At 41.8% G+C, this 12,930-nt stretch overlaps 1 protein-coding gene across 1 annotated transcript in view; it reads right to left on the minus strand.

The window, feature by feature from the left end:
- Positions 1-12,930, minus strand: part of LOC124595546 (SET domain-containing protein SmydA-8) — a 262,407-nt gene that overhangs the window by 91,267 nt on the left and 158,210 nt on the right. The window contains exon 4 of the mRNA XM_047134324.1: positions 9,486-9,668. Coding sequence (XP_046990280.1) covers positions 9,486-9,668 — 183 coding nt within the window. The remainder of the gene's footprint in view (positions 1-9,485; positions 9,669-12,930) is intronic.

The following is a 12,930-nucleotide window of genomic DNA, read 5'->3' on the forward strand; positions in this document are numbered from 1 at the left end:
TTAATAAAGGCAAAGCCTCCGGTCCAGACTGAATACCAGTCAGGTTCCTTTCAGAGAATGCTCGCACACAGAAAGATCCCTACCTAAAGACTGGAAAATTTCTCAAGTCACACCAATAACCAAAAATGGAAGTAGGAGTACTCCGCTGAATTACACTACCACTTTATCATTAACGTCGATTTGCGGTAGAGTTTTGGAACATGTACTGTGATCGAACACTATGAAGTACCTCGAAGAAAACGATTTATTGACATACAGTAAGCACGGATTCAGAAAATATCGTTCTTGTGAAACACAACTAGCTCTTTATACCTGTGAAGTAATAAGTGCTATCGACAGGGGATGTCAGATCGATTCCATATTTTTAGATTTCCAGGAGGTTTCCACACCGTTCCTCACAAGCGTCTTCTAACCAAAGTGCGTGCCTACGGAGTATCGCCTTAGTTGTGCGACTGGATTCGTGATTTCCTGTCAGAAAGGTCACAGTGCGTAGTAATAGACGGAAAGTCATCGAATAAAACAGAAGTAATATCCGGCGTTGCCCAAGGAAGTGTTATAGGCCCTCCATTGTTCATCTATATTAACGACGGAGGAGACAATCTGAGTAGCCGTCTTAGATTGTTTGCAGATGATGCTATCATTTACCATCAGATGACCAAAACGAATGGCAAAATGATTTAGATAAGATATCTGTGTGGTGCGAAAAGTTGCAACTGACCCTGAATAAATAAACGTGTGAAGTCATTCACATGAGTACTAAAAGAAATCCGCTAAATTTGGATTACGAGATAATTCCCACAAATCTGAAGGCCGTAAATTCAATTAAATACTTGGGGATCACAATTAGAAATAACCTAAATTGAAACGATCACATAGATAATATTGTGGGTAGAGCAAACCAAAGACTGCAATTCATTGGCAGAACAATTAGAAGGTGAAACAGGTCTACTAAAGAGACCGCTTGCACCACGGTTATGCGCCCTGTTCTGGAGTATTGCTGTGCGGCGTGGGATCCATATCAGGTGGGACTGACCGATGACATCGAAAACGTTCAAAGAAGGGCAGTTCGTTTTGTAGTATCGCAAAATAGGGGAGATAGTGCCACAAACATGACACGTTAATTGGAATGGGAATAATTAAAATAAAGGAGTTTTTCCTTGCGACGGGATCTTCTCATGAAATTTCAATCATCAGTTTTCTCCTCCGATTGGGGAAAAATTCTGTTGGCGCCCACCTACATAGGGAGAAATGATCATCATTATAATATAAGAGAAATCAGGGCTCGCAGGAAAAATTTAAGTGCTCTTTTTTCCCGCGCGCCATTCGAGAGTGGAACGGTAGAGGCAGCTTGTAGGTGATTCATTAAACCCTCTGCCACGCACTTTATTGAGAATAGCAGAGTAATCACGTAGATGTAGATGTAAATGTAGAATGTTAGTACTTCCTACAGCTATGAACCTCATTTGTGATGGAAGCAGTGAAACAGTTGATTAGGACTACTTTTGAGGTATATATTATTTTACTCAATATTTTCTATTAGATAACTTCTAACCTGTCGTCTATCATTTTCAATAGCACTGACAATGCAATGATCATAAGAGTTTTCAGTGTATTAAGCACATTTTGCGCGTCTCAATCGGCAATAGCCTTTAATATCTTTTTCGCACAGGTACGAAATAATAAAAAAATATGACTTATTCTAGTTACGTGAGACGAGTATAAGTATATTGAAGTTTGGTTAACTGACACACACTGATCAGAATGTCAGGATGATACCGGAAAGAACTGAATACACACCATTTCTGAAAATCCCGCTAATGATTTACCCATCATCTTTGCTGTATATATACTGCACAAAATTTCTCGGGCGAAGAGAGTAAAACCAAAGCTATACTCATATCTTCCCGATTGCAAAATGCACTCTTCTTGCGTTTTACGAGACATTTAATATGTTTGCATGTAAAAACTTTATCATATTGTGTTATTAAACGCAGACATCTCTCAGCAGTGTTAGTAGTATCTTAATTTTATCCTCTTTTTCTGTTTTTATGCTGTAATCTTTTTCTTCTTTGGTGACAGAGCTGTGGAGTGTTTCGTATTCATTTACGAGTTTAAAGAGCATTCCTTACACTATTTATTTGAGATACCTATTCATTTGAGGACGGAACATCATCAGAAATGTCTTTAATAAGAAACAACGTAGACACTGCAGCCAGTTTTAAGATTCTTTTGTAGAAGTTTCGATTGCTCAGGCTGTGGATCTCGTAAATAATCGTCCTCTTTAAAATATAAGCTACAAATAGTAGCATTTGTAATGTGAATGCCATCACTTCTTCTGCGGAGTTGAACCCACCGAGCACATGTTTCTGGATCTTTGGGAAAACTGTGATAGGTACTACAACTACTCTTAATTTTCTTATTATAAAGTAGTTCTCACATAAAGCTATAGCACAATTCAGCATTATCATTGTCATAGAGAACAAACAAGCTCGATAGAACACAAAAATAACGAGCAACAACACAAGAGCCCGCGAGAACTGAGCATCGCTTCTCGACAGTGACGCAGTTGGCAGAACGGAGAAAAATCCCGGTTTGTGCACGATCGTTGCCCTCTGGCCCCGCACACCCTGCCTGACGAAATAATAAGATGCACGCCAAAGATAATACACGCAACATGTAACAAAAAAGTCATTCACCGGAAGGAAGCTGGAAGAACATCAGGTGTTAGCTTTGACCAAAGATAAACATAGACAGGGCGTGACTCCACGATCTCTGCAATATGAAGCTTTGAAACCAACAACCAAGTCACAAGATAGGTGGAATAAAACGGAGTCTCTGTCATTAGCTGCAATGATATGTGGACCTGACAGTTTTTCTCTTTCAGGTCTAGTAAAGCGTACAACTGGAGCGACACATCAGCATAATAGCCGATATTATTCGGACGTATATTTTTTATTGGTCATTATACGCGAAACATTAAATAATGGTGACTGATTAACAAAGGATTTTGTCGATCAAGGCAAAAAAGATTCTAACAAAGAGTGAGATATTCTATCTTTCCGTTTATACTTGCTACAACTGCATAAATATCTTTGCCAATTTTCCCTACAGTCATATCAAGGGCAATGCAGACCAAATGCACCTCACATTTTACTATCCGATTCATGTAACAATTCTTCCCCATTTCAGTTAAATGACGGCTACCTCTTTTTTCCTCTAGACGCTAAAGGCGGAGGAAAATAAAATCTGGTGACACAGCATATGGTTTTAGTTCTCTTTTAATAAAAAAGCCTTAGTACGTATAAAAAAATCTGTCGAAAAATGTTGACACGTGTCGGATTGTATGAACACTTGCCATAAAATTTTTCCTCTTCCGTGTAACATTCTAACTATCTTCGTTCTTCATCTGTGGGAAAGTATTCCTAGTACTACTTCATCTGTAGGAAACTATTCCTAGTATTCATGATTTCGTTAAAACGAGTTATTAATTTCGTTTCCTTGAAAGAAAAAGAGTGAAAGGAACATAGCACGTACTTTCATAAGACAGATATAGGAGAAAGAAAACTGGCGTTCTACGGATCGGAGCGCGGAATGTCAGATCCCTTAATCGGGCAGGTAGGTTAGAAAATTTAAAAAGGGAAATGGATAGGTTAAAGATAGATATAGGGGGAATTAGTGAAGTTCGGTGTCAGGAGGAATAAGACTTTTGGTCAGGTGAATACAGGGTTATAAATACAAAATCAAATAGGGGTAATGCAGGAGTAGGTTTAATAATGAATAAAAAAAATAGGAGTGCGGATAAGCTACTACAAACAGCATAGTGAACGCATTATTTTGGCCAAGATAGACACGAAGCCCACGCGTACTACATTAGTACAAGTTTATATGCCAACTATCTCTGAAGATGACGAAGAAATTGATGAAAGGTATGATGAGATAAAAGAAATTATTCAGGTAGTGAAGGGGGGCAAAAATTTAATAGTCATGGGTGACTGGAATTGAACAATAGGAAAAGGAAGAGAAGGAAACGTAGGAGAATATAGATTAGGGCTAAGAAATGAAAGAGGAAGCCGCCTGGTAGAGTTTTGCACAGAGCACAACATAATCATAGCTAACACTTGGTTCAACAATAATGAAAGAAGGTTGTATACATGGAAGAAGCCTGGAGATGCTAGAAGGTTTCAGACAGATTATATAATGGTAAGAGATTTAGGAACCAGGTTTTAAATTGTAAGACATTTCCAGGGGCAGATGTGGACTCTGACCACAATCTATTGGTTATGAACTGTAGATTAAAACTGAAGAAACTGCAAAAAGGTGGGAATTTAAGGAGATGGGACCTGGATAAACTGACGAAACCAGAGGTTGTACAGAGTTTCAGAGAGAGCATAAGGGAACATTTGACAGGAATGGGGGAAAGAAATACAATAGAAAAACAATGGGTAGCTTTGAGGGACGAAATAGTGAAGGCAACAGAGGATCAAGTAGGTAAAAAGACGACGGCTAGTAGAAATCCTTGGGTAACAGAAGAAATATTGAATTTAATTGATGAAAGTAGAAAATATGGTTAAGCAGGGATGGCTAGAGGACATATGGCAGAATGTAGAGGCTTATCTCACTAGGGGTAAGATAGATACTGCCTACAGGAAAATTAAAGAGACCTTTGGAGAATAGAGAACCACTTGGTGGAAGGAGTATATAGAGGGTCTATACAAGGGCGATGTACTTGAGGACAATGTTATGGAAATGGGAGATATGATACTACGTGAATTGTTTGTCAGAACACTGAAAGACCTGAGTCGAAACAAGGCCCCGGGAGTAGACAACATTACTTGGGAGAGCCAGTCCTGACAGAACTCTACCATCTGGTGAGCAAGATGTATGAGACAGGCGAAATACCCTCAAACTTCAAGAAGAATATAATGATTCCAATCCCCAAGAAATCAGGTGTTGACAGATGTGAAAATTACCGAACTATCAGTTTAATAAGTCACAGCTGCAAAATACTAACACGAATTCTGATGTGTTGGTAAATGTGCCAACACCTTGTAGATAGACGGGGCCGAAATGCACGCTATCTAACGCAGACGGGCGTGACTTCTGGAACAGGATAAGTAGTGAAAGCTAATAAGAAAAGTATGCAGCTCCTCGAATACTTAACTTTTATTTATCCTTGTTGTATACATCGTTCTTCTTGTTGAGACATTTCATACGATAACTTTCAAACTATGTAAGGCTAATGGCGCCTTGCTAGGTCGTAGCCATGGACTTAGCTGAAGGCTATTCTAACTGTCTCTCGGCAAATGAGAGAAGGCTTCGTCAGTGTAGTCGCTAGCAAAGTCGTCGTACAACTGGGGCGAGTGCTAGCCCGTATCTCGAGACCTGCCTTGTGGTGGCGCTCGGTCTGCGATCACACAGTGGCGACACGCGGGTCCGACATGTACTAAATGGACCGCGGCCGATTTAAGCTACCACCTAGCAAGTGTGGTGTCTGGCGGTGACACCACAAATTCTTTACAGACGAATGGAAAAACTGGCAGAAGCCGACCTCGGGGAAGATCAGTTTGGATTCCGTAGAAATATTGGAACACGTGAGGCAATACTGACCCTACGACTTATAGATTAAGGAAAGGTAAACCTACGTTTCTAGCATTTGTAGACACAGAGAAAACTTTTGATAATGTTGACAGGAATATTCTTTTTCAAATTCTGAAGGTGGCAGGCGTAAAATACAGGGAGCGAAAGGATATTTACAATTTGTAAAGACACCAGACGGCAGTTATAGGAGTCGAGGGACATGAAAGGGAAGTAGTGGTTGGGAAGGGAGTGAGACAGGGTTGTAGCCGCTCCCCGATGTCATTCAATCTGTATATTGAGCAAACAGTAAAGGAAACAAAAGAAAAATTCGGAGTAGATATTAAAATCCATGGAGAAGAAATAAAAACTTTGAGGATCGCCGATGTCATTGTAATTTTGTCAGACACAGCAAAGGACTTGGAAGAGTAGTTGAACGGAATGGACAGTGTCTTGAAAGGAGGGTATAAGATGAACATCAACAAAAGCAAAACGAGGATAATGTAATGTAGTCGAATTGAGTGATGCTGAGGGAATTAGGTTAGGAAATGGGACACTTAAAGTAGTAAAGGAGTTTTGCTATTTGGGGAGCAAAATAACTGATGATGGTCGAAGTAGAGAGGATATAAAATGTAGACTAGCAATGGCAAGGAAAGCGTTTCTGAAGAAGAGAAATTTGTTAACATAGAGTACAGATTTAAATGTCAGGAAGTCGTTTCTGAAAGTATTTGTATGGAGCGTAGCCATGTATGGAAGTGAAACATGGACGACAAATAGTTTGGACAAGAAGAGAACACAAGCCTTCGAAATGTGGTGCTACAGAAGAATGCTGAAGATTAGATGGGTAGACCACAGAACTAATGGGAAGGTATTGAATAGAATTGGGGAGAAGAGGAGTTTGTGGCACAGCTTGACTAGAAGAAGGGATCGGTTGGTAGGACATGTTCTGAGGCATCAAGGGATCACCAATTTAGTATTGGAGGACAGCCTGGAGGGTAAAAATCGTAGAGGGAGACCAAGAGATGAATACACTAAGCAGATTCAGAAGGATGTAGGTTGCAGTAGGTACTGGGAGATGAAGAAGCTTGCACAGGATAGAATATCATGGAGAGCTGCACCAAACCAGTCTCAGAACTGAAGACCACAACAACAACATAGAAGATAAAGCTGGCACCAGCTTGAAGGTTGGTCTGAGCAGTTTCCTGCTGGTATGCCGTTGCCTTTATCTGAGCTTTAAAGTGATTTACCCAGACAGCCATAGGTATTTTTCACACTGGCAAATATGACTTTAGCTTCAGTCAAAAATCAAATAACTTGGTTTCGGAGAGTATCTTAGCAAACCTTACAAATGGTAGTCAGAAACCGTCTGAAAAGCTTGTAAGGGTGCTGCAGGGTAGGTTGTGGTGAGGATTAACTATTAAGAAAAAAATGCGATATCCTTACAAGCTTTTTAGACTGTTTCTGACCACCCAGTATGCCCAATGAGAAATTACTTCCGTTCGTACATGCTTTCATGCAACCAGGCACCGTACATTACATATCATTTTGAATGAAGACACAGAGAGCTAGTCACACAGTTTTAAATATCACCTCGAAAAAATCAAACTGCAACGATGAAACATGATGACGGTGTTAATCCTTCGCTATGCATTCAGTCTTAATGCGACACTTTCATCTCAGTGATGGATGACTTGACGGGGACCTCGGATGCAGGAGTCTGTATTTTGGCTGTTCAGGGAGAATTCAAACTCAAAAATCGAACTGTCGTCATTCTCTAAATGACTGCTACGCAGTCGTTTCTGGCTGTCACGTAGGAAAAATACGGAGGGCGAGGCAAATAAGCTCGAATCAGAAGCATGTGTGTGTCTGTGTCCTGTGCAGAACGAACTCGCTAACTAAATAATCTGGATTGGCTTGGCACAGCTGCAACATTTTCGCTGCCACGTCTGTTTGGCGGACCTTTTTAAAGGGTGTGACCAGTCGAGGAACCCAGTGGGCAGCGACATCTATCAGGGTCAAAATGCCATGAAATCGATGAAATTTTCACTTTTTTTATACGCTGGTCTTGAAATCAGAGCCTTCACTTCTCTTATGGTTCCCTGTTCTTCGCAGAAAGATGGTCTGCCATTTCGGTTTTCGCCATTCAGATTTGTTTCACTACACTGGAATCTTTTGCACCACCTAACCACTGTGTAACACAGGGCGCGGTGCGCGAACTTCCTTATTTGGAACGCTCACCATACAGCGACCTTTACTCATTGTTGTGTGGGGTTGAGCGTTTTCGAAAGGGTGGGATCTAACAATTTTTTAAGGTTAGTTTATCAGCGATCGTGCAGTGAACGAGAGAAGAGTGCGTGTTCCTCTTGGCGAGTTACTTTTCCAATAGCCGTTCCATCATCGCAACGCAGCGTACAGTCACGAAACGGTTTAATATCGAGTCTGCAAGTCGTGTTCCTGATCGTACATCGATTGTTATGTGGTCGACATGTTTATGGATACTTTTAGCGTGCAGAAATAGAAACCAGGACCTTCAAGAACCACCAGGACACCAGAAAACGTCGAGAAAGTAAGGCAGGCGATTTTCAATTCTCCCAAGCGGTCTGCGCGTAAACACGCACCTCCTCTTGCAATTTCTGTTCGCACAGTGAGACGAATTCTTCATGAAGACTTGCCATTTCGTCCATACACACTGGCAATGGCGCACACACTTAATCCAGACAATTTTGTTTCACAAAAAGAAATGCATGTGAAGTCTAGATCGAAAAGCTACCTCATGACGTCCTTGTGTTCTTTAGCGAAGAGGCACATTTTCATTTGTCTGAATGTGTGAATAAACAAAACATGCTACATTGAAGAACTTCATGAGCGGTCCCTGCGTACAGGACGTGTGACTGTCGTTCATCATCCACTATTGACATTATTGGCTCGTGGTTGTTCGAAGAGAACTATAGGGCATTTACTGTCACTTATGAGTGGTATGGCCACTTGACTGAGGAGTTTTTCTCTTTTAGAACTTGAAGAAATGGATGTGGGGGATATCTGGTTCCAACAAGACGGCGCCATGGCTCACACGGCACGAACGTCCATGAGCCCTCTGCGCGAAGACTTTCCCGTCCGTGACACCTGTCTGAGAGTCGATCTTCAGTGGCTAGGACGCTCGCCAGATTTAGCCTCAACTTTTTCTTATGGGGCAATCTTAAATCCAAGGCGTATACCAATCGTCCACGGAGCCTGGCTGAGCAGCGGAACAGTATCCGTGCTGCTTTCGCTAACATAGACAGAGACGTGCTGGATAAAGTCGACCAAAACTTCTGTTTCGACTCTCAAAATGCACTGAGCAGAACGGTAGCTATCTTCAGGATATCATTTTCATAACCCAATGAAAACTTTAAATGTAGCTCTATGTAAAGAACAGAGAATAAAAGTGATATCTCGAATACTTTCTGTTTTATGGTTTTTTGAAATAAGGAAGTTCCTAAGTTGCACCATCTATACTGGTCCATTGTTGTCGTACACTTCCGCCAATTCAGCATGTCGTAGCATTGTTCAAACGTCTAAACAAAGCTACCGCGTAATACTCCACTTTATCAATAGGCCGCACCATTTAATTTTGGCTGCTCTAACGGCATGCTACGTTACTGTGGCGCTGGTATTTCCAGTATTTATCATGACAGTAGACATGTTCCTGCAAACAGACAAGAAATTATTTACCTAACATTTCTTTTTCCAGTGATATTTAAAACTTAGTAACCATCCCTTGTACAACAAACAGAAAAAATTAACGATTGCTGCATAAGCTGTCTGCAACTCGTATCGCCCATCAGTTTATTGAGATGTTGGTTTCAGTATGATGTCTACACAAGCTACGGTCTCAGGGTTTTGGTACTTGCAGTTTATCTGTCTGGGCTGACCTGTGCTGCTCGCCAGTCTCGGAGCGCGTGGCGATGGTGTGTCCGGTGTTGGCGATGCAGTTGTGGGATAGAATGGCCGTCTGCGGGTAGAGGCCGCGCACCAGGGCGCCGTTCTCGCAGCGCACCTCGAAGCAGTTCACCTCCAGGATGCCGCACACCGTGTGCACCAGCTCCTCGTCGAACCTGCGGGCGGCGACAGACTTCAGACCACGACACAGTCCGTCTCAGCCCCAGCACTGCGGATCACAACCCAGTACAAAAAGCACACTGCTGCCCATTAAAACTGCAACATCAAGAAGGCAGCACTCAACAATAGTCAGACTGTCATCAAGTGTACTACATGCTTGAATACGCACATAATTAGCATTTCAGCCGAACTGTTTGACGGACCTCTTCCTTCCACAGTCTTCAAGTCCTACTTCTTTGTCCACATGATAAATGTAGGATCTACAGGAGTTTCAAGTTAGACAGAGGTCGCTAACAAGTACGAACAGTGTTGGTACTTAGCTTTTACGACGAGGTCTTCGTTATTGTCTCGATAGTATATATTGGCTTCGTTGAGTCTAGGAGTGATTCCGCTGAGAGGTTCCCGTGGTTTTCTTTATGTTACGATGAGCCTAACTGGTTTGTATGGTAACATGTGGTATTTTGTTTATGCATATCACTATTTAACGAATCTTCTCACATTTAACAACACTTCTACACAAATATTAAATGAAACTCATTGTCTTTCACCAAATTTACAATCAAGCGTCTTCCGCCATATCTATATGACAACCTTACCCAACCGACGCTGGTAATAAAAGACCCCGAACGTCGTGTTCCAAAGATCCATCTCGTATCGACAAGACCAAAGATGACAGTCTCTTCGAGTTGTTAAACTCGAAGCCAAAGACAATATTTAAAGAAAATATTATATGTAAAGAAATTACAGAAATTAATAATTTTACGTTTCTCACAGTTACCAATTTGTTTCGGGCCATTAGTTTAAATACGGAGGAATGCACAGAAAAGGCTAGCTAATGTTTTCTGCATGCCTCAAGACTACGCTAAATGGTATTTTCAATGTGCTTCGGAAACTATTATATGCGACTCAATAGTCATAAGCTGAAGACGCCACTGCCACGTAAACAAGGTTAAAGTGTATAAAGATAAATATACGGAGTCTGATAGTCTTCAAATCGGACATTAGAGTATCGGTTACTTCCAAACTATTTACTGTATCGAGTATCACTATACTACTTTAGGGTTCAGGGTGACGTTCTGTTATACAGTGCAAAGCAGATATAAGTGAGGCCGTGGACATACTACAGGGTGTTCCATAAAAACACGAGAGAACTGCCGGATATCAGTAACGTCCTGCCACGATATTTCAGCGCAGAGTCTTCTGGCCATCTTCAGGTGAGTGCCACAGTACTACTACAGTGGCACTCACCTGAAGATGGCCAGAAGACTCTGCGCCGAAATATCGTGGCAGGACGTTACTGTTATCCGGCAGTTCTCCCGTGTTTTTATGGAACAATCAGTACGCCGGGAAAGCTTTAAACATTACTACAGGGTGTTTGTTTGAACCAGAGGCAACTAAATATTTCAAAAACGAGGCATCGTGCGAAAAAAATTGTTCTAGGTGAAAAGTTAATATTAGCTGTGCTACAACTGGTCACCGCCTAACCGCCTCTCCTGTGTGGAGGGAGATAGCTTTGTGTTTTCAAATTAAACCTCCCGATTTTTATTCTACGCCAAAAAATACGTACAGTTACGTTGTTTATCATCGGCGGTTGATGGCGCTGTAAACTACAAGTATCAAGTATGCCTGTTATTGCAATAAAGAACCGACGCATTTGAGTCTACATTTCATTTACGACGTAAATGGAAACCTTCGTGTTCCAACGGTTGATACTGATCGTCAAATGTTGCTTGAGTGTTACGAATGTGGCTGTGCAGTACAAGTAATACTGCTGGACTTTGACATTTCGGCGAATAAGCTACTTGTATGGTAACTAACTTTTCTGTTCCCTAGGGACTGATTGTGGTCAGTCTCCAAACCATCGGAATGCTTGATTTCGGTGGCCGCCGTCGCACCCCGCCATCAGTGTGAAAGATTTTGGTGTCTGTTCCTGTCCAACCGCTGTAACTCTCGCGCTGGCCGCTACGCGGCTACTGGCGGATTGCAAACCACAGCCATTGTAATGTGAAAAAATGTCCATGAAGTGATAGGACACGCGCTCTTGTTGCCATGGACAGACACCGAAATCAAGCAGCCCAAAGGTGAGAGGCAAGGACACTTACCTAAATCAAGCATCCCGAAGGCAACATAAAACTATTACATTTACAGTGTTGTTCCTGGATCACGCTAAACGTAGTTTCTGACCAGACATGGAAACGGCTAACCATATCGTATTGTATAATCTAATTTGCGACACTGTGGTTTATTTCAAACAGAAATATCAAAAGCCAGACCTCCAAGGCTTACATCTACATCGTAAATGAAATGTATAATCAAATACATCAATTCTTAATGGCAAAAACAGGCACACTAGATATTTGTCGATCACAGTGCCATCTACCACGAATAAAAAAGAGTGCTTTGCTCAACCGTACGTTGTCTTTGGCGTAGAATCTGAATATGCAATAAAATCGGGTGATTCCGTTTGAAAATATAAAGCTGACCCCACACACGCAGCTGCTGTGGGTAGCAGGTGGACAGTTGTAGCACAGACAGATGTGCCCTTTACTGATATTAACTTTTCACCTAGAACATTTTTTTTTCGTGCGAGGTGTCGTTTTCGAGATATTCAACTGTCTCAAGTTAAAACCAACAACTTGTACATACCATGTAAATATTGGTTGGTCGGTCTCTCCCGCCGGAGGTTCGAGTCCTCCCGCGGGCATGGGTGTATGTGTTGTTCTTAGCATGAGTTAGTTTAAGTAGTGTGTAAGTCTAGGGACCGATTACCTCAGCAGTTTGGTCCCATAGAAATTCACACACATCTGAAAATTTTTTTGTTGGTTGGTTGTGTGAAGATTATGTAAAGCCTCGCGTAAGGAGGTTACTTGGATTTGTCGAAATTCGACAGCAACAGGTTCTTCACCTATCAAGACTGCGGTTTATCATTCGTTAATGACGCTGCTTGGATTGATCGGGATTCCACAACCATAGAGTCGATGAGTTCAGGAGCGCCGTATCCGACACCTTGAAGAAACTCCATTGCCCTTGCGACTAGCGCCCGAAAGGACAGATATGTTGTTCACTCAGCCGTGCTGGATCGTATATCTACGTCACATAGGCCTACCTTGACTCATGAAATTCACTAGTTTACAGCAAAAGAACTATCCACAAGCACATCGCAATGACAAATGGAGCACCACGGACTGTCAGCATGGCGACTACTGCTGCGTATCCCCTTGACGTGGCAACCAGGAAAGGCGCGTCGACAGCAATGTG

Source organism: Schistocerca americana, chromosome 2 (assembly GCF_021461395.2).
Source record: "Schistocerca americana isolate TAMUIC-IGC-003095 chromosome 2, iqSchAmer2.1, whole genome shotgun sequence".
In the NCBI taxonomy this organism is placed as follows: domain Eukaryota; kingdom Metazoa; phylum Arthropoda; class Insecta; order Orthoptera; family Acrididae; genus Schistocerca; species Schistocerca americana.